Raw genomic sequence first — 22,631 nt, forward strand, 5'->3', positions numbered from 1 at the left:
CCTCCCTCTTGCGTCTCCCTCCCTCCCACCCTCCCTATCCCATCCCTCTAGGTGGTCACAGAGCATCGAGCTGATCTCCCTGTGCTATGTGGCTGCTTCCCACTAGCTATTTTACGTTTGGTAGTTCTAAAATAAGCTATAACTCCATGTTTCTTTTTATAATAGCATGATATCCTATGGTTACATTAATACCTTAGTAAACTAGCACAACTGGAATTGACCCAGGTCCTAGATTAGCCAAACTGTACAAGTAATGAGGACTTTGATAGAATACAGCTCACTGACCCTCCTCTGGGAGATAAGTGGGCAGAGTCTGAAATTCTCTGTCTTGGGAGCTAGCTCTGTTCTTTCTAGTTGGCCTTCATATATGTACATTTATGAATACATCTGTTTATCAGGCCTGAGTCTTAAATCTAGTAATCTTGCTTCCCATTCCCTTCCAAAGTAAAATGATCTCTGATCATTTTAGCTACCCGTAACATGCATTTGGCTAGCCATGATATATGTCACTTAGAGGGGAAATCAGAAGAAAAACAAAGCTTTAGAAGTTCTTGGTAAATGGTAGCTACCTTGTTAACCCTACCCAACCTAAACATGTAGCACATCCTTTAATGTAACTCTCTACCCTGGTAACCCTGTTCCCTTCTCCCATATTCCCATCCTGAGTGCACTGCCTCATGACCTTGATTAACCTAAATTAAGCCCTCCCAGAGTAACTTCTGAAACTCTTTCTTAAACCCCAGGGCTTCACTTCCAGATTGCTTGTCCTCAGTGGGAATGCTATTAGGCCATACCCTTAGTGCTGTTGGCCTGAGGATGCCACTTATATGTTTTACTAAGGTGTGAAATACAAACACGTTCTCTCCCTAGCCTGAACTCTCACAATTTGTATTTTTGCCAGAAAAAATGGTGAGTTAATTATTAGAGACATTCTTTTCAACCCACCCGGTAAAGATTCTGTTGGGTGTCAGGCTTATCCTTAGCCAAATAGCCACTAGGGAGGTAACCATGTGAAGCTAGTTACAGTGTTGAAGGGATATAAACGGCATATATGGTCTCAGGCAAATATGGCTAAGGTGAACTTTGCAAAAACATTCTTCAAGGGAGTGAATGGCACATATTGCTTACTGTGTCACCTATTTTAGGGGTCATTATGCCTTTAGTGAAGTGCATAAATGAAAAGCATAGGGAAAAAAATCCGATAAAGAGTCCAGTCTCTTAATGACAGTAAATAAGCAGTTTTCCACCCAAAATATGAAATGGCAAAAAAAAAAAATCTCAATATAGAATAAAGGGTAAAACTAGTATTTTCTGCCTTTACTTAATAAGCATTACATGATTTATTACCAGTCTATCAAATCCATAGACAGGCTGTTTTATAATTTGGATTAGCTGGACAGGAGCCAGATGGACTAAGTTCTCCCTCTGTCTGGTTTTCCATCTGCTTTAAATAACCAAGAGCAAACAATTTAAAGTGCCTATGTCCCTTTATCCTTTTCCCAGAATGTAAGTAATTATAGTTACCTCTCTCTTGTGAATATTGGTGAATTGTACTTCTGAAGTGATTTTAAATCCTTATGTTTTGGAAAGTGAACATAATATATACATATGATTGTTATAATGCTACAGTAGATAGAAAGCTTTTTAACTTCTCTAATATTTAAAAGAATTCTTTTGAGACAGCCCAGAAAGCATTTTGTTTTTCCATTTAACCTTACCATAGGTGGTAAAAAGAACTTTGGGAACCCTAGTCATTGAAAATGTTGAAATAGAGTAACATGCATGAAATCCTTGGTAATATAGTAACTTGATATGCAGCATGGATTATTCAGTATTTTATTTCTTTGACTTTAATATTTGAATTCATAGTCTATATGTTCTTTGAATGGTATAAATTATTTATGACAGCAATATCAAATCTCTGTTTTTTAAAGAAGAAAATTTTAACTCTTCCTTGATCATCAATTTTGTTACAGGTTCACAAATTTTCAGAAGATGATGAGCCAGAAGTCGTGCATGAGGAAATTAAGGAATATCTAGAAGATGAGAAGAAAACTACAAGAGACAATAAAAGTGTTCCTGCAGACGACCACAGTGAAACCGACAACTCAGTTAAAAAGGTATTGACAGCCATTGAAAAGATATGATGATAAGTGCTTAAATCCCAAGACCCTGCCCAAGAGAAAGCATATGGGTCCCCTGGTCTCTGTAGAGGGCAGATTCCAACTTCCTTGGAGAACAGAAATATTTCCATGAATAACTTTGTTCATGTGCTATAGGACAAGCTTTGACAAATGTATGAATCAGACACCCTTTTTTCTCTAGCACTCTTTCCACATTCCTTGGTAGCATTCTGTTCTTCAAATGAATGGAAATCAATTGATATGGGCCAGTTTAGTACACTCTTGAGAAATTAACCAAGAAGTTCAGCCCCAGGTCCTTGAAATGATAAAATTACAATGTTAGCAGCCCAGTACTAGTGGCAGAAATGGGATGTGTATGTGCACACATACGTGTGTATATTTACATGTACATGGACAAGTAAAAGTTGTTCACAGCAGTGTTTGAGGTTGTGATCAGTTCTGCAGAGATGTGGTATAGAAGAAAATATTCATAGGAGGAATGGGAGGAGGCCTCACTGAGGAAGAGAAAGTCATCCTGAAAGTGGAGCTAGGGATGCCAAAAACATCTCTTCCATTTGGCAGATATACCTAAGAGTGACCCTGCTAGGAGACCATTGGTAGGTTTGAAATCATTCGTTTGCTAGCACTACTCTGGATTCATTTCAGAGGTATGGAATTCAGAAACCCAAACTGAATGATACTGTATTGATTCATTTTCATTTCATTTTTTGGACCTCTTGCAAAGAGCTCTGAGTTAATCCTGCCTTCTCATTGATGAAACACTATCATCACTGGTCTGTGTGAGGTGCTTCTCTTTTTATTTAAATTGATTCCCTTTTAGCCTCATTCCCCTTTTCCCTAACATAACCAACCACTGAAACATGCTTGTCCTTTTATTTGAATGTGTAATTGTAAAACATGTGTTGTTGTTTTGTGTGTATTTTTTTTTTAATTTACAAAATGGTATTGTGCTAAAGAGGTCATTCTCTTCCTTGCTTCCTTCTTTTTCCGAGACTCCTTCCTCTCACTGAGGAAAAAATATGTTCTAGCAGTTATTGTTTTCTTTCGGAGGGAGGAAACGATGGGACTTCCCTGGTGGTACAGTGGTTAAGACTTCACGCTCCCAATGCAGGGGGCCCGGGGCCGATCCCTGGTCAGGGAACTAGATCCCACATGAAAGCCGCAACTAAGGAGCCCACGTGCCACAACTAAGGAGCCTGCTTGCCACAACTAAGACCCAGCACAACCAAATAAATAAATATTAAATGTTAAAAAAAAATAAGAGGGAGGGAAAGATTCTGTTTTTTAAAGAACATTTATAAGTTCCAGTTATGGTGGTCCCCGAAATTCTTTAGCATAGGATTCATTAAGCTCCAATTTGACATTATAAAATGTTGAGCTAATTCCTATACCAATTAATGTTCCCGAATCTTCTTTGAGTAGAATTCTTTTTTTAAAACATTTTTTTAAAAAAATAGATTTATTTATTTATTTATTTATGGCTGCATTGGCTCTTTGTTGCTGTGCGTGGGCTTTCTCTAGTTGCAGTGAGTGGGGGCTACCCTTTGTTGCAGTGCGCGGGCTTCTCACTGTGGTGGCTTCTCTTTGTTGCTGAGCACGGGTCTAGGTGTGTGGGCTTCAGTAGTTGTGGTTCACGGGCTCTAGAGCACAGGCTCAGTAGTTGTGGCACACGGTCTTAGTTGCCCCGTGGCATGTGGGATCCTCCCAGACCAGGGCTCGAACCCGTGTACCCTGCATTAGCAGGTGGATTCTTAACCACTGCACCACCAGGCAAGCCCTAATCATGTAATTTTAAGCTAGTTAAGACATTAGCAATCACCCAGCATCTAAGGCAAGAATCCTGCAAAGGGAAGTAATTGTCACATGTTTATGTTGTTAGCTAGAGACCGACTCTAGAACCCTGCTTAAAACCAAGACTAGGTTTTCTAGCTCAGCACAAATATGTTTTTTATTATATTGTTTCTTTATTGTTTATAGGACACAAAAGCCAACCGAGAGGAATGGGCCATTCATGAATACAGTGAAAATCCAAAAGGTGTGAGCACATTTGACTTCAAAAGCATACTTTTAAAAAGGCTAGATACATAGCATACTACGTTCATATGTACATACAGATATTTATGCATATATGTACTCTAACTAAGGAATTATGACTTACACATATGTATTCTATTTTACACTTTTTATTGTCACATGACCCTCATAATAAGCTATGAAATATGTGACACAGGCTTATGTGTTCTCATTGATCACCACCACAGCTTCTTCATGGCTGCTCATGTGTCAGTGTTAAGTGGTTTAGAACAGCCTTTTTACTACTTTTTTTTTCCAATCAGTATTATTAAATGGGGCTTTTGTCCCAGATCTTGATATATATGTCTGGTGAGCACTGCCAGATCCCATCACTGATGTCCAGGCTGGTCTAGAGCCACAGCAAGCCATCCACTTATTTCCCCCCGAGCCCAGACCTGAGTCTTTGATCTTACCACAGGCGTTTCAGAGGAGTCCTTTCCCAAGCCTCGCTGTTGGTGTCAGAGAACAGGTGCCACAGAACAGAGGAGACTGTGACTGCCCTTGGGACCTACAGTTTCTACACCCACATCATTGGTGCTTTTGCTGTATGACCCCTATATTATGTTTCCACACCATCACATCACAGTGGGCTTTTTGCTGTGATGTCATTACAAATAACTGTCTGTAGTAGTGGATATCTGATCAGAACTTAAGCAGAAGAAGGAATAGTTCCCTTAATACATTTTTCCTTCTAACTTCTGCAAAAAGAGTAGTAAGTTTTAGAATATTTTAAGCAAAATGTTAAAATATTTGTCATCTCTAAGTATTCTTAGCATATAACCTAAAGTGTTAATAAGAAATTAAATGTAAGATTTAAGTTGTTGATAATATAAAATTAGAAGAATGCATATGCTTCATGAGTCTACTTTAAAGATCATTATTCAACTATATAACATGTGGGTTAATTTGAAATACCAAAAAAATGACATGTCCATTTGGGTACAAATAATTTCATTACAATGAGGTTAATTTTTTTAAAAGGTAATTTATATTTTACAGAAGTCTTCCCTAACATTTACTGTTACCTTTGCTATACTTGGTACTGGTCATCTAAACATTTACAACATTGGTCAGGTCATTCTGAGATTTTTGCCTTAATTTTTCAGGAAATATGCAGTTGTCCACTATTCTTTAGTATTAACCCATAATTCATGGTTGATAGAGTTTCACTGAAAGCCTCAGGACTTTTCTTTTTCTCATTAGTTAGAAAAAATATTTCTAAATATATCCTATCATAGGAAATATGCATGATCGTGCAAAGAGCAGTTCTTCAGAAATCTTGGAAGATAGTAAATCAACAAAAAAATCAAAGAAGGTAAGTGAAATGAATTTTTCATTTTAGTGTTAAGGCTAAAGTATTGAATTGCTTCTACTACTTTTTATATGGTGACCCACATAATTTAACTCCCTTAATATGAGTTTTGATGACTCAAGAACATGTGACGAATTTCAGGTGATGTTTCACATTTTTAACGTGCATATTTACTTAATGGATTTTAGATTATAATTCAGATTGCTCTGCAAAAATGTAATAGCATGTTCCTTTCAATCATCCCATGCATACTGACTCATCATACAATAAAATATATGTAAAAGAACTCTACTGCTTAAATTATAAGATTATAGTATCCTGAGAGTCTAGAAGAGAGTAAGGCAAAGCCAAGAAATAGGATGAATGAAAAAGTAAAGATGACTGTGCTTAGAAAACATTACAACATGCTACTCCAGTCTCTCCTAGTACCTGTTTTGGAGTTGTTACAAGTCTGATGGATAGGTTTCTTCTTCTTGGAAGTAAATTACTCTTTCCACTTGCAGAAAAACGTTATTTAATCATGAGATCACATTTCCAGGTAGAAGTGTTAGGAGGTAACATGGAGGACAAGAAAAATGAAAAGCCTCGTTAATTCTTATTCAACCTAGGTGTCAGCTTAAATGTCATTTCCACACAGAGGCCTTTTGTAACCAGCAGCACTTATATATTATGTCCCATTATTATTCTCTTACAGAGCACCCTTTTCTCATACTTCTTAGTATTTGTCACAGTTTGCAATTACATAGTCATTTGTGTATTCATTTACTTTATGTCTGTATCTCCCCACTGGCCTTCAGCTCCTTGGGGACAGAAACTATTTTCTGTTTTGCTTTCTAGTGTATCCTTAGCACTTATCACAGTTCCTGGTACATGGTAGATGCTCAGTAAATATTTTTGGTTGACAATGAATTGTAAAATGTGAGGGGGTAAGAAAGAGGAAAGGATGAAGGTAAAACCAGGAGTCGCCCTTAGGGTAGTAAACAGCCTGTCTTTTGCCATCTTTGTAGGTATATGCCATTCTGAAATTCCTTTCAGAAGTACTTCAGAAATTTCAGAAGTTATTTTAGCCCAAATCTCCATATTGTTATCTTTTACTAAAAATTACTTCATGACCATTTTTATCTTTATAAAATTATAAGTTTGGATTACCATACTCAAAAGATGTCTGTGACCTGGCTCAAAGGACACTTCAGAATTACTATCCTTCTTAGAATTATAACATGCATCACTAGAACATTTCATCAAGGTTTAGGAACCTTTTAGATTCTCCGTCTAGTAGAACAGAACATTTAGCAGATATTCCACCAGTATACTTCATAGTGTTCCTGTGAAAACTTCAGTTATAAAGAGCTCAGGGAAAGAGTCTGGAAAAGAAAATAAAATCTGAGGGAGAAGGATGAAAAGTAAAGGAGTCAGGAGACCTAAGAACCTAAGGGGCAGAAAAGTGAAATGAAGCAGCAGAAAAAAATAGTTGAAACACACCTCTGACCAAATGAAAATGCATATTGTAGAATACGTGGTCGAGTTTAGGGAACTTTTCAGGCTCTCCCATCTTCAGCATTGTCCATAGTTGGTAGGATTTGGATACGCAGGACAGGAGAGGCCAGAGCCAGGGAAGGCATGCTGTGTGGCAGGCACCTACTGTAGCATCAGGGGGCCCCGCCAGTCCATGGGACAAAGGTGAGGCCAGGCCAGGATACAGAGTGCCAGGCTGACAAATTCAGTCTTAAACTTTGATTCTGCTTAAATTCTCATTTATACCTAATGGAAAAATATAATTCAGTAAGTATGCATTTCCTTGGATAAAGAAAAGAAAAAGTATTGAAAATTATATTTTAAAAAGTCAAGCAGTAATAAATGTATTTCCTACTTTAAGAATAGTCTGGGGCTTCCCTGGTGGCGCAGTGGTTGAGAATCCGCCTGCCGATGCAGGGGACACGGGTTCGTGCCCCAGTCTGGGAAGATCCCACATGCCGCGGAGCGGCTGGGCCCGTGAGCCGTGGCCGCTGAGCCTGCGCGTCCGGAGCCTGTGCTCCGCAACGGGAGAGGCCACAACAGTGCGAGGCCCGCGTACCACAAAAAAAAAAAAAACAAAAAACAAACCAAAAAAAAAAAAAAAAAAAAAGAATAGTCTGTTATTCTATATATTTTAAAAAGGAAATAGATGATTTAGATGAGATTTTTTTCAATCATTCCCACATTATATATTTTAATCTACAATGTCTCTAACCTATTTATACAATCTAAGCTAAACAAATCAAACTGTTTTTAAAACTTGGAAAATAAATGATGCATAACTCATATCAAGATAAGCATGTGTTTGAAATTTTACATCCCTTCCCTTAATTAGACATTCACTCCAAAGGTAATTAAAAAAAAAAAGAAAGAAGTACACTCTTGATCTCTACAAGACAGAATTCACCATTGAATTTTGTTCTGATGATTTTAAATGTTTCAGATAGCCAGGTTAGGACCCATAATTTTAACTGGTGGCAGAGATCTTTTGATTGTTATATTTGGAAATAGCCAAGTATTGCTTTTCCAAACTGTAGCAAATTTGAATCCACAGTTAGCCGCTAAGAAAAATGTGTTATTGGCTTAATTTCCATCTAAGTAAGCTACTGAAAAAGACAGTAAGCTTTTTAGCTATTAATAATAATTTCTTCCCATCATGGAATTAGTTTATTCATGTGTTTATTTAGCATATATTTACTGAGTGCCTCTTATGTGCCAGACACAAGGCTAAAGGCTGCAGATAGAGAGGTTAAAAATCCAGTGCCACCCCTCAGAAACTAGCTAGAATATGGCAGATTCCTGGATAGTTCCCCATGCCAGTTCACAGTCAATAGATTTCTTATTCATTGTCACTACCATAAATATAAGAGCCTGAGATGAGAATTTCTCCACCAAAAATTATGCCTGTGGATTCTTGCCTTTCCTGACGGCTTCCTTTTCTCTGATGTTAAGCTTTATTAACCATGGCAGTACAACTCAGCACATTTGCCCCAAGTACACAGTTAGCTTTACTCTATTGTGAGAAAAATCTGAGGTCAATTATACATATGGTATCCTGTTGCTGTCAGTTTTTTCAGGCTTAATACCTGAGACTATCTCTTTTGGACCCACCCAATAATTACTCCCCTGCTTTTTAAAAATAGCTTTATTTAGGTATAATTGACCTATAATGAACTACACATATTTGAAGTATATAATCTGATTCATTTTGACATACGTATACAGCTGTGAAAGCATAATCGCAATCAAGAGAGTGAACAGTGCCATTATCAGCAGAAGGTTCTTTGTGCCTCTCTGTGATCCCTGTCTACACCCTACATACCCCTGCTGTACTCAGCAAATAACTGATACTGTTTTGAGATTCATCCATGCATGTATCAATAGTTCATTCCTTTATATTGCTGAGTGGTATTCTATTTTGAGTTAATTTATATGGTAAAGGTATGGATTGAAGTTCTATTTTTGCATATGGACATCCCATTGTTCTAGCACCATTTGTTGAAAAAAACTTTTTTAAAGCCTGTCCTCCTCTACTGAATTGCCTTCATACTTTGTCAGAAAGCAACTGATTTTTTTATGTGTGAGCCTATTTCTGGACTCTGTGTTCTGTTCCTTCGATCTGTTTATCTTGTGCCAGTACCACACTGTCTTGATTACTGTAACTTTGATATAAGTCTTGAAATCAGGAACTGTTAGTCCTCCAGCTTTGCTCCTTTTCACACTTGTTTTGGCTATTCTAGACCCTTTGCACTTCCATGTGAATTTTTATAATCGGTTTGTCAATTAGTGAAAAAAATGCCTGCTGGGATTTTGATTTGGCATTGTTTTTGAATCTACAGATGAACTTGGGAAGAATTAACATTTTAACAATATTAAGTCTCCTAATCCATGAACATGACATTTCTCTTCATTTATTGATATCTTCTCAAATTTCCTTTAGCAACATTTTGTTGAATGTTTCTTAACATGGAAGTTGAGATCACTGATTTGAGACCTTTCTTATTTTCTATTATAGGATTTTTGTGTTATGAATTTCCCCTGAAGTACTTGATATCTTGTGTTTTTATTTTCATTCAGTTCAGAATACTTTCTTATTTCCCCTTTGATTTCTTCTTTGACTCATGGGTTATTTAATTTCCATGTTGCTGGAGATTTTTCCAGTGATCTTTCTGTTATTACTTTCTAATTTAATTACATTGTAATTGGAGAACATACTTAGTATTAATTGATTCCTTTTAAATTTATTGAGACATATTTTATGGCCCAGAATCAAGTTTATCTTGGTAAATGTTCATTTGAGAAGAAGGTTGAGAAGAATACTGTGGTTGGGTGGAGTGTTCTATCGGTGACAATTAGGTCAAGTTGGTTGATAGTGTTGTTCAAGTCTTCTCCATCCTTCCTGGTTTTCTGTCTACTTGTTCTGTTATTGAAAGAGAGGTATTAAAATCCCTGACTATAAATTGTGGATTTGTCTAATTTTCCTTGTACTTCTATTAATTTTTGCTTTATGTATCTTAAAGCTGTTATTTGGTTCTATTATGTTTAGAATTGTTACCTGCTTTAATTAATTGACCCCTTCATCATTATGAAATGACCTTTATACCCAGTGATAGTCTTTGCTCTAAAATATACTTGATCTGATATTATATAGCCACTTAACTTTCTTTGGATTAGAGTTATCATCTTTTAGCATACTTTTACTTTTAACCCATTTGTGATTTTACATTTGAAGTACATTTGATTTAGGCAGCATGTAGATGGATCTTGCTTTTTTTTTCCTAAAATCTTTATTGGAGTATAATTGCTTTACAATGGTGTGTTAGTTTCTGCTGTATAACAAAGTGAGTCAGCTATACATAAACATATATCCCCATATCTCCTCCCTCTTGCGTCTCCCTCCAACCATCCCTATCCCATACCTCTAGGTGGACACAAAGCACCGAGCTGATCTCCTGTGCTATGTGGCTGCTTCCCACTAGCTATCTATTTTACATTTGGTAGTGTATATATGTCCATGCCACTCTCTTACTTCATCCCAGCTTACAGTTCGCCCTCCCCATGTACTCAAGTCCATTCTCTACGTCTGTGTCCATCCACCTCACTACAAATAACTCAATTTCATTTCTTTTATGGTTGAGTAATACTCCATTGTATACATGTGCTACATCTTCTTTATCCCTTCATCTGTCGATGGACACTTAGGTTGCTTCCATGTCCTGGCTGTTGTAAATAGAGCTGCAATGAACATTTTGGTACATGACTCTTTTTGAATTACGGTTTTCTCAGGGTATGTGCCTAGTAGTGGGATTGCTGGGTCGTATGGTAATTTTATTTTTAGTTTTTAAGGAACCTCCATACTGTTCTTCATAGTGGCTGTAACAATTTACATTCCCACCAACAGTGCAAGAGGGTTCCCTTTCCTCCACACCCTCTCCAGCATTTATAGTCTGTAGATTTTTTGATGATGGCCATTCTGACCAGTGTGAGATGATACCTCATTGTAGTTTTTTTTTTTTTTTTTTTTTTTTTCCTGCGGTACGCGGGCCTCTCACTGCTGTGGCCTCTCCCGTTGCGGAGCACAGGCTCCGGACGCGCAGGCTCAGCGGCCATGGCGCACGGGCCCAGCCGCTCCGCGGCATGTGGGATCTTCCCGGACCGGGGCATGAACCCGTGTCCCCTGCATCGGCAGGCGGACCCTCAACCACTGCGCCACCAGGGAAGCCCCCTCATTGTAGTTTTGATTTGCATTTCTCTAATGATTAATGATGTTGAGCATCCTGTCATGTGTTTGTTGGCAATCTGTATATCTTCTTTGGAGAAATGTCTATTTAGGTCTTCTGCCCATTTTTGGATTGGGTTGTTTGTTTTTTTGATATTGAGCTGCATGAGCTGCTTGTATATTTTGGAGATTAATTATTTGTCAGTTGCTTCGTTGGCAAATATTTTCTCTCATTCTGAGGGTTGTCTTTTCATCTTCTTTATGGTTTCCTTTGCTGTGCAAAAGTTTTTAAGTTTCATTAGGTCCCATTTGTTTATTTTTGTTTTATTTCCATTTCTCTAGGAGGTGGGTCAAAAAGGATCTTGCTGTGATGTATGTCTTAGAGTGTTCTGCCTATGTTTTCCTCTAAGAGTTTGATAGTTTATGGCCTTACATTTAGGTCTTTAATCCACTTTGAGTTTATTTTTGTGTATGGTGTTAGGGAGTGTTCTAATTTCATTCTTTTACATGTAGCTGTCCTGTTTTCCCAGCACCACTTATTGAAGAGGCTGTCTTTTCTCCATTGTATATTTTTGCCTCCTTTATCAAAGATTAGGTGACCATATGTGTGTGGGTATATCCCTGGGCTTTCTATCCTGTTCCATTGATCTATATTTCTGTTGTTGTGCCAGTACCATACTGTCTTGATGACTGTAGCTTTGTAGTATAGTCTGAAGTCAGGGTGCCTGATTCTTCCAGCTCCGTTTTTCTTTCTCAAGATTGCTTTGGCTATTCGGGGTCTTTTGTATTTCCATTCAAATTGTGAAATATTTTTTGTTCTACTTCTGTTAAAAATGCTATTAGTAGTTTGATAGGGATTGCATTGAATCTGTAGATTGCTTTAGGTAGTATAGTCATTTTCACAATGTTGATTCTTCCCATCCAAGAATGTGGCATATTTCTCCATCGTTTGTATCATCTTTAGTTTCTTTCATCAGTGTCTTATAGTTTTCTGCATATAGGTCTTTTGTCTTCCTAGGTAGGTTTATTCCTAGGTATTTTATTCTTTTTGTTGCAATGGTAAATGGGAATGTTTCCTTAATTTCTCTTTCAGATTTTTCATCCTTAGTGTATAGGAATGCAAGAGATTTCTGTGCATTAATTTTATATCCTGCTACTTTACCAAATTCATTGATTAGCTCTAGCAGTTTTCTGGTAGCATCTTTGGGATTCCTTATGTATAGTATCATGTCATCTGCAAACAGTGACAGCTTTACTTCTTTTCTGATTTGGTTTCCTTTTATTTCTTTTTCTTCTCTGACTGCTGTGGCTAAAATTTCAAAAACTATGTTGAATAATAGTGGTGAGAGTGGACCACCTTGTCTTGTTCCTGATCTTAGAGGAAATGGTTTCAGTTTTTCACCATTGAGAACAATGTTGGCTGTGGGTTTGTCATATATGCCCTTTATTATGTTCAGGTAAGTTCCCTCTATGCCTACTTTCTGGAGGGTTTTTCTTTTTATCATAAATGAGTGTTGAATTTTGTCAAAAGCTTTTACTGCATCTGTTGTTGAGATGATCATATGGTTTTTCTCCTTCAATTTGTTAATATGGTGTATCACATTGATTGATTTGCGTATATTGAAGAATCCTTGCATTCCTGGGATAAACCCTACTTGATCATGGTGTATGATCCTTTTAATGTACTGTTGGATTCTGTTTGCTAGTATTTTGTTGAGGATTTTTCATGTATGTTCATCAGTGATATTGGCCTGTAGTTTCCTTTTTTGTGACATCTTTGTCTGGTTTGTTATCAGGGTGATGGTGGCCTCGTAGAATGAGTTTGGGAGTGTTCCTCCCTCTGCTATCTTTTGGAAGAGTATGAGAAGGGTAGGTGTTAGCTCTTCTCTAAATGTTCGATAGAATTCGCCTGTGAAGCCATCTGGTCCTGGGCTTTTGTTTGTTGAAAGATTTTTAATCACAGTCTCAATTTCAGTGCTTGTGATTGGTTTGTTTATACTTTCTATTTCTTCCTGGTTCAGTCTCAGAAGGTTGTGCTTTTCTAAGAATTTGTCCATTTCTTCCAGGTTGTCCATTTTATTGGCATATAATTGCTTGTAGTAATCTCTCATGATCCTTTGTATTTCTGCAGTGTCAATTGTTGCTCCTCATTTTTCATTTCTAATTCTACTTATTTGAGTCTTCTCTCTTTTTTTCTTGTTGAGTCTGGCTAATGTTTTATCAATTTTGTTTATCTTCTCAAAGAACCAGCTTTTAGTTTTATTGCTCTTAGCTATTGTTTCCTTCATGTCTTTTTCATTTATTTTTGATCTGATCTTTATGATTTCTTTCCTTCTGCTAACTTTGGGGTTCTTTTGTTCTTCCTTCTCTAATTGCTTTATGTGTAAGGTTAGGTTGTTCATTTGAGATGTTTCTTGTTTCTTGAGGTAGGATTGTATTGCTATAAACTTCCCTCTTAGAACTGCTTTTGCTGCATCCCATAGGTTTTGGGTCATCGTGTTTTCATTGTCATTTGTTTCTAGGTATTTTTTGATTTCATCTTTGATTTCTTCAGTGATCTCTTGGTTATTTAGTAGTGTATTGTTTAGCCTCCATGTGTTTCTATTTTTGACAGATTTTTTCCTCTAATTGATATCTAGTCTCATAGCGTTGTGGTTGGAAAAGATACTTGATACGATTTCAATTTTTTTAAATTTACCAGTGCTTGTTTTGTGACCCAAGGTATGATCTAACCTGGAGAATGTTCCATGAGCACTTGAGAAGAAAGTGTATTCTGTTGTTTTTGGATGGAATGTCCTATAAATATCAATTAAGTCCATCTTGTTTAATGTATCATTTAAAGCTTGTGTTTATTTATTTATTTTCATTTTGGATGATCTGTCTATTGGTGAAAGTAGGTTTTTATAGTTCCGTACTATGATTATGTTACTGTCAATTTCCCCTTTTATGGCTGTTAACATTTGCCTTATGTATTGAGGTGCTCCTATATTGGGTACATAAATATTTACAATTGTTATATCTTCTTCTTGGATTGATCCCTTGATCATTATGTAGTATCCCTCTTTGTCTCTTTGTAGTGTCCTTCTTTGTCTCTTTATTTACTATAATAAAATATATAGTCTTTATTTTAAAGTCTGTTTTGTCTGATATGAGAATTGCTACTCCAGCTTTCTTTTGATTTCCATTTGCATGGAATATCTTTTTCCATCCCCTCACTTTCAGTCTGTATGTGTCCCTAGGTCTGAAGTGGGTCTCTTGTAGACAGCATATATACAGGTCTTGTTTTTGTATCCATTCAGCCAGTCTGTGTCTTTTGTTTCTAGCATTTGATCCATTTACATTTAAGGTAGGTATCTATACGTGTGTTCCTATTACCATTTTCTTAATTATTTTGGGTTTGTTATGGTAGGTGTTTTCCTTTTCTTGTGTTCCCTGCCTAGAGAAGTTCCTTTAGCATTTGTTGTAAAGCTGGTTTGGTGGTGCTGAATTCTCTTAGGTTTTGCTTGTCTGTAAAGGTTTTAATATCTCCATCAAATCTGAATGAGATCCTTGCTGGGTAGAGTAACCTTGGTTTTAGGTTTTTCTCTTTCATCACTTTAAATATGTCCTGCCACTCTCTTCTGGCTTGCAGAGTTTCTGCTGAAAGATCAGCTGTTAACCTTATGGGGATTTCCTTATATGTTATTTGTTGCTTTTCCCTGGCTGCTTTTAATATTTTTTCTTTGTATTTAAGTTTTGATAGTTTGATTAATATGTGTCTTGGCGTGTTTCTCCTTGGATTTATCCTGTGTGGGACTCTGCACTTCCTGGACTTGATTGACTATGTCCTTTCCCATATTAGGGAACTTTTCAACTATAATCTCTTCAAATATTTTCTCAGTCCCTTTTGTTTTCTCTTCTTCTTCTGGGACCCCTATAATTCAAATGTTGGTGCGTTTAATGTTGTCCCAGAGGTCTCTGAGACTGTCCTCAATTTTTTTCATTCTTTTTTCTTTATTCTGCTCTGCGATAGTTATTTCCACTATTTTATCTTCCAGGTCACTTATCCATTCTTCTGCCTCAGTTATTCTGCTATTGATTCCTTCTAGAGAATTTTTAATTTCATTTATTGTGTTGTTCATCATTGTTTGTTTGCTCTTTAGTTCTTCTAGGTCCTTGTTAAACGTTTCTTGTATTTTCTCCATTCTATTTCCAAGATTTTGGATCATCTTTTACTTTCCTTGCTCTGAATTCTTTTTCAGGTAGACTGCCTATTTCCTCTTCATATGTTTGGTCTGGTGGGTTTTTACCTTGCTCCTTCATCAGCTGTGTATTTCTCTGTCTTCTCATTTTGTTTAACTTACTGTGTTTGGGGTCTCCTTTTTGCAGGCTGCAGGTTTGTAGTTCCCGTTGTTTTTGGTGTATGCCCCCATTGGGTGAGGTTGGTTCAGTGGGTTTTGTAGGCTTCCTGGTAGAGGGGACTGGTGCCTGTGTTCTGGTGAATGAGGCTGGATCTTGTCTTTCTGGTGTGTATGACCGCATCCAGTGGTGTGTTTTGGGGTGTCTGTGAACTTATTATGATTTTAGGCAGCCTCTCTGCTAATGGGTGGGGTTGTGTTCCTGTCTTGCTAGTTGTTTGGGTGTCCAGCACTGTAGCTTACTTGTCGTTGAGTGGAGCTGGGTCTTTGCGTTGAGATGGAGATCTCTGAGAGAGCTTTCACCATTTGCTGGAGCACCAGGGTCTTGCTTTTTTATCTAATCTGAAAATCTCTGCCTATTTATGTATTTATTTATGGTTGCATTGGGTCTTTGTTGCTGTGCACAGGCTTTCTGTAGTTGCAACGAGCGGGGGCTACTCTTCATTGTGGTGCCCGGGCTTCTCATTGCAGTGGCTTCTCTTGTTGTGTAGCACAGGTTCTAGGCGCACGGGCTTCAGTAGGTTTGGCACGTGGACTCGGTAGTTGTGGCTCACGGGCTCTAGAGTGCAGGCTCATTAGTTGTGGCGCACGGGCTTAGTTGCTCCGCGACATGTGGGATCTTCCTGGACCAGGGCTCGAACCCGTGTCCCCTGTATTGGCAGGCAGATTCTTAACCACTGCGCCACCCGGGAAGGCCCTGCCTTTTTAATTGGAGCATTTAGACCAGTTATATTTAATCTAAGTATTGATGTCATTAGGTTTAAGTCTATTATCTTACTATTTGTAGTATTCTTATTTGTTCCTAAAAAAAATGCTACTTTATATTATTGAATATTATTATAGCTATACTAATTTTCCTATGGTTAGCATTTCCCTAATATATCTTTTTTCATTCTTATACTTCTTTTTTTTTTGCGGTACGTGGGCCTCTCACTTCTGTGGCCTCTCCCGTTGCGGAGCACAGGCTCCAGATGTGCAGGCTCAGCGGCCATGGCTCATGGGCCTAGCCGCTCCGCGGCATGTGGGATCCTCCCAGACCGGGGCAGGAACCCGTGTCCCCTGCATCGGCAGGCAGATTCTCAACCACTGCGCCACCAGGAAAACCCCTTATACTTCTACTTGTACTTTAGATGTGTCTCTTGTAAATGGCCTATACGGAGGATTCTGACTTTAAACTTTTTAACATGTACCTAAAATCTAAAGCTAATCAGTGTTCCTTTTTCCCAAATATTACCAGGATCTTAGAAGAGTTTTCTCTCCTATCACTCGTTTTTTTCCCATTTTACATGTTATTGTATCGAGTATTCTATTAATTTTTTTAACCTCATCAATCAAATATCATTATTTGTTATACCACTTTCTTTATTCACCATTCCTTTTCACATCTCAGATGTCCCTTTTGGAATGTTTTTTATTCTTCCTGAAGAAATCCTTTGGAAGTTACTGTCATAAATTTCGTTCTGAAGTTAACTTTTGCAATTGCTACTCACTGGAAAATTAATGGTGGTATGGCTGGTTGACAGTTATTTTCTTTTAGTATCTGCTCCCATTGTGGCTATTAAGAAATTTGCTTTAGTATAATTACTGGTAACTTCACATATAATCTGTCATTTCTGTCTGGGTTCTTTTTACATTGTTTGTTTGTCTTTGATGTGCTTCATTTCACTATGAGATGCCTAGATGTGAGGTTTTTTTATTTTAACTTTCTTCTAATTCATTATGACTCTTGAATCTGAGAATTCATGTCATTCATCATTTTAAGAAAATTCTCATCCATTATATATTTGAATATTTCCTCTCTCCTCTTTGGAGCTCAAATATAATAAAACTTTTTATTCTGTTATCTGTGTCTTTTAATTTTTACTTTTATATTTTCTGTATCTAAGTAATATTTGGGGAAATTTCGGAGCTTGTCTGTTTCATAGTATCTTTTCATCTGAGACTAATCTGCTATTTAACCTCCTTACTGAGTTTTTTTTGTTTGTTTGTTTTTTGTTTTTGCGGTACGCAGGCCTCTCACTGTTGTGGCCTCTCCTGTTGCGGAGCACAGGCTCTGGACGTGCAGGCTCAGTGGCCATGGCTCACGGGCCTAGCCGCTCCACAGCATGTGGGATCTTCTCGGGCCAGGGCATAAACCCGCGTCCCCTGCATCGGCAGGTGGACTCTCAACCACTCCGCCACCAGGGAAGCCCTGAGTTTTAATTTCAGTTATGTTTTTCACATTTTGAAGTGAAATTCTATTTTGATACTTTTTCAAATCAATCTGATCTTTTACCTTGTTTTGTTTACCTAGTTCCTTGTTTTGTACTCCTGTTTTTTTATTATAGTTCTTTCAATAATTTAAGCAAACTTATTTTATATTCTGTATTTAGTTATTCCAGTGTCAGACATCTTCCAGAGTCTAAGTCTGTTTGTTGCTTTAGCTGGCTTGGTAATGGTGTCTTGTTTCCTTCTGTGTTTTGAAATTTGGATTGTAAATTCACGTTCAACCAGGACATTTTGTGGAAATCCTTTAAAGCTTAGATAACTGTAAGTCCATCCATGGAGATTTTGTATAAAATTCTGTTAGCTCCCCTGGGTGTTACCATTTCGGGATGGCTTTCAATGTCTCTGTTAAGGGTTTTCCACCAGTACTATACATGTGAACCCCAAACTCACATTAGGAAAACATTATTAGGCTGAGAGAGACATGTTATTTTGTTCTCTTCCAATGTTTGTAGGTGGACTTACATTAAAGGCCTAGTCCTCAGAGGGTCCCCACTTTACATAGGAGTCTCAGTTCCAATTCTCCATATTTTGTGAGATCAAATCTGTTAAAATCCAAGAGTTGAAGTTATGAGATCAATAAAAGCCATTTCAGTACTCAACTCACCCCTGAGGCTTCCTGCTCCCTCGTTTTTTGTCCCACAGGGATTTCCCTTCATTTTATGTGAGCTTACCTACACATTATAAAATTATGTTTTGTATACTTCTTCAGCATTTCTTGGCATTTTGTACTGGCAGAATTTTTCAAGATATGTATTCCTACGCAATAGCAGTAACAGGAGTTCTCCCATTTTAGTTCATAGACTCTTTATCTAGACTGACTTTTTGGGTTACAACTTTTCATTCTAGTTCCTCCATTCTTTAAGGCTAAAGGCAAGCTATTATTATTAGCACCATTTTAATTTCTGAAGGAGCCAGATCTTCAGCTGTTCTTTGGTTTTGGCATCTTGTCAAAACCATTATTTGGGTTGTCATTCTTTAGGAATCCTGTTTTCTCTCTGGCTAAATCCTCAAAGGGCTTAAATCATTTGGAACTTTTCAGTTATCATCTTCCTTGATGTCTCCTGCATGTGCCTTGTTGGCCACTCTCTTCTTGATATTTTCTTCCCCTGACTTCTGAGTTGCCTTTTTTTCCTGATTTTGTTCCTACAAAACTCAGTCCCCAGTGCTGGCTCCTCTTCCTCTGCCTACCTTTCACACTTGGCTTTTCTTCAGTCTCTTTTCTTCTGTTTTCTCTTCTGCCCACCTGGAATCCCTGGGTTATGGGGTCTACTTTCGTCTCTTCAGCTGTTATCTGCATTCTGCCTGTCCGCAGCCCTGGCCTCCCCTGAGCAGCAGATCTGTATATCCAACTGCCTTTTCAGACCCCTGGTGCTCCCACCCCCATCATTTGGCAGCACTAACACTTTGCCAGAAGTTCTGATCTACAGGAATGTGGAGGTATGTCCTCTAGAAGATGCTGGTTTTCATCTTTTTCTCTTATAACAAAGTGACATACTAAATTTGTTCTTTGAAGAAAAATGTTAACATATTACCAAAACACTGATAGTGTTGAAGGGTAAACCCTGAAAGGTCTTGTTTTAGGGAAGAATCATGATTGCAGTTGGTAAAAGAAAAAAGGCTGGTGGATGCTAAGAATGTACCATTGTGGTGCCTCATAAAAATATGATGAAATAATGTTAAGACTTGTTGAAAATTATACCCCCTAAATACTGTTAAGTGCCTGTTTCACTTACTGAAATGAATTCTCTGCGTGCGTGTTTTTTTTCTAGATTTTCCTCGTTAAAAGGACAAGCCAGAAAAGTAGAAAGCAGAATAATAATGAGCCACTCCCAGAGACAAAATCAATAAGAGATAAAATAGCTTTTAAAAGGAATAAGAAAGATGCCAACAAGAACCACATGGGGCAAAATCATCAGGATACCTCACCCCCAAATTTGGAGAGAAGGTCAAAATCTTGTGTGATATTGTGAATATATGTTTATGTTTTCATGGTCACCACACCCATTATAATTTATACTTGAAAAACATTTGAGTTCTGACGGAAAGTTTCTAATAACAAACTTTTAAAGATATAACTTGAGAATATGTTTTATTTTGGTTTGAATAGTATGACCAGTTTTGATATTTATTTAAATGCTGATATTTTTGACAAGCAATTTCAGAATATGTGTATCTCAGACTCTCCTTCAAGTGTTGTGGCCTTAACTGTTCAGTGTTGCAATATAAAATATATTTTTATATGTGAAACCTAAATTAAGATATTTCATAGGTTTTACTAAATTTTACTTCTTTATAATTTCATAAGGCAATATTTGCAATCTCATGACACTAACGGTTTTTAATGTATTTGCAATTTTCAAAAACTGAGTCAAAATTGTTGTTAATGAACATATTTTAATAAACTAAAGCTGGTCAGTTCCACTGTTTAAATGAGTGAATATGAATACAATTTGGAGGTACTTGGAGTTATCAGTTGGCAAAACAGGGGCAAAAAAATCTAATTTAAAATATTGAAAGATGCAAAATGCATTTACCTTTGAGTAAAGAAAGTTTCAGGGCAACTGTATAAACAGGACATCTTTGTGGAGAAACTGTGTTGAAATTTCTTTGCTTCCTGCTCCTCTCTTTAGGGAGGTGATTTGACATGAAAACATTGCAGATTATCTGCACTGTTTGACCATGCCACAGATCACCAGTCTAGGAGAACCGGACACAGCCAGACTGGCTCATTGCAGCTGTCTCTAGCATTGACAGTGGTAACTAAGGTTGGCTGTGTCACACGGTGCTCTGCCACAAGGAATAGGAAGGGTAAAGCTGCTAAGTCTGCGCTAATAGAAACATTGCTTTCCTATGCTCACAGATGTTACTTATTTAATTGATCAAACTACCTTCATTTTTCCCATTCTAACTTCTGACTAAAACATTTGCTTATTCAATCACAGTGACCATTGTCCCATTTAAACAAAACAAAACAAAAACACTCCATCTTTGTGTTTCACATACAAGGGCTGTAAGGATGTTAGTCTAGAATAGATGTGATTTTGAAATCTTACAAAATAGTCTCCTATATTACATTTAGTGGAATTCTAATTTTATTAAAGGTAAATTTAATAAAAATTTTTGCTATTGCCACTATAGTACTAGTACAGCATTGTAAAAATACTTTGCCAAAATATAAACTATAGAAGCCAAGTGGAAGTGAAACTCACGGTAATACTAAGACATGCCAGTTGTGATAGTCAGGATCCTAAAATGGCCCCCAAGGTTCCCATCTGCTGGTATACTTGCCTTGAATAATCCCTTCCCCTTGAGAGTAGGGGAGACCGGTGAATATGATGAGCTATCACTCCATTGCTTATGTTATATTATGTGGAAAAGATGAAATATTTTGCAGATATAATTAAAATTCCTAATGAGTTAACTTTAAGCAAAAGAGAGATAATCCTAGGTGGGCCTGACCTAATCAGGCGAGCCCTTTCAAAAAAGATCTAGATGTCAGAGTTGGAAGAATTCAGAGCAATTCAAAGCAGTAGAGATGCTCTCCTGTTGGACTTGAAGAAGCAAACTGCCATATTATGGAGAGGGCCATGTGCCAGGGTGAGAAGCCTCTAGGGTCTGAAGGCTTCTACTCTACAACTGCAAGGCACTGAATTCTGCCAGCAACCAGTGAGCTTGGAAGAGGAACCCAGTCCTCAGATTAGACCATAGCCCTGGCTGACACCCTGATGGCAGCTTTGTGAGGCCCTGAGCAAAGGACCTAGCTAAGTAGTACCCAGGCTCCTGATCCATGAAAACTATGAGATAACAACTATATGTTGTTCTAATCCACTAACTTTATGGTAACTTGTTATGCAGCAGTAGAAACTAACATCAGTTTTATTCTGGGAAGGGGCCTCTCTCAAATCAGAAAGTTGGAAAGTCTTCATCTCAGGAATGAGGGGATATTTTATTAAATTTAAAAAAAAATACATTTAAACCAGGGATCGCATAACTGAAGTATTTTCAGAGGCTAAACAGATGACCGTAATGGAGCTGCTGCTGATCTGTTCTACCTGGTAATTGCTGTTTCTCAATACTAGGCCCAGTATTGACAGACCCTCAGCCATTTTAAGAATCTCATGCTCTACCGACTGAGCTAGCCAGGCGGCTTCCCTTCAGCCATTTTAAAAAGAAGGTGGAGATGCGGGTTTTTATATAGACAACTTATTCGTGTACATGTCTATGTGTGCATGCATGTACATAAACAGGGAGAGCCAAACCATAGCTGCAGGCCCAATTTTGCCCAAAAGGGCAAATTGTGACCTCTGTTTTAAGCAAAATATGTTATTTTTGCAAGAGAAATGTTTTTACAAGGAAAACATGTTGAAATAATTAATTAGGTCCTGGATTTATCTCAATTGTAACCTTCCCTAGTTTGGCCTCAGATTTTAAGCAGGAAATGAGAGTTAAAGATTTAATTAGAAAAGTGATGATTCTACTAAGAAGGTAATTTTTTTGTTGCATACAAATGCATACTAAGCCTTCTTGGGAGTGTGGGGAGTTGAGGGAGGATGATGGAGTATAACTATATTGAATACAATAAAGTAAGATGTTTCTGTTGGAAGACGCTACATTGAAGTTAAGAGACAACAGACAAACAGGCTTAATAGCAGTCCCTCCAACAATTGTGATGGATGACTACTTTGGCATGTTAATACACAGTC

The 22,631-nt window shown here is 37.5% G+C and overlaps 1 protein-coding gene across 4 annotated transcripts in view; it reads left to right on the forward strand.

Annotated features, from left to right (window-relative positions):
* The window catches only part of RPGR (retinitis pigmentosa GTPase regulator), a 68,478-nt gene extending 48,123 nt beyond the window's left edge, over nucleotides 1–20,355 (forward strand). For all 4 annotated transcript variants that reach the window (XM_067023549.1, XM_067023553.1, XM_067023551.1 and 1 more), the window contains 4 exons: nucleotides 1,977–2,120; nucleotides 4,122–4,179; nucleotides 5,456–5,532; nucleotides 19,698–20,355. In XM_067023549.1, the coding sequence (XP_066879650.1) occupies nucleotides 1,977–2,120; nucleotides 4,122–4,179; nucleotides 5,456–5,532; nucleotides 19,698–19,898 (480 nt within the window). In that variant the 3' untranslated portion in view covers nucleotides 19,899–20,355. The remainder of the gene's footprint in view (nucleotides 1–1,976; nucleotides 2,121–4,121; nucleotides 4,180–5,455; nucleotides 5,533–19,697) is intronic.
* The last annotated feature ends 2,276 nt before the right edge of the window (nucleotides 20,356–22,631 follow it).

This window comes from Kogia breviceps, chromosome X (assembly GCF_026419965.1).
Source record: "Kogia breviceps isolate mKogBre1 chromosome X, mKogBre1 haplotype 1, whole genome shotgun sequence".
Lineage (NCBI taxonomy): Eukaryota > Metazoa > Chordata > Mammalia > Artiodactyla > Physeteridae > Kogia > Kogia breviceps.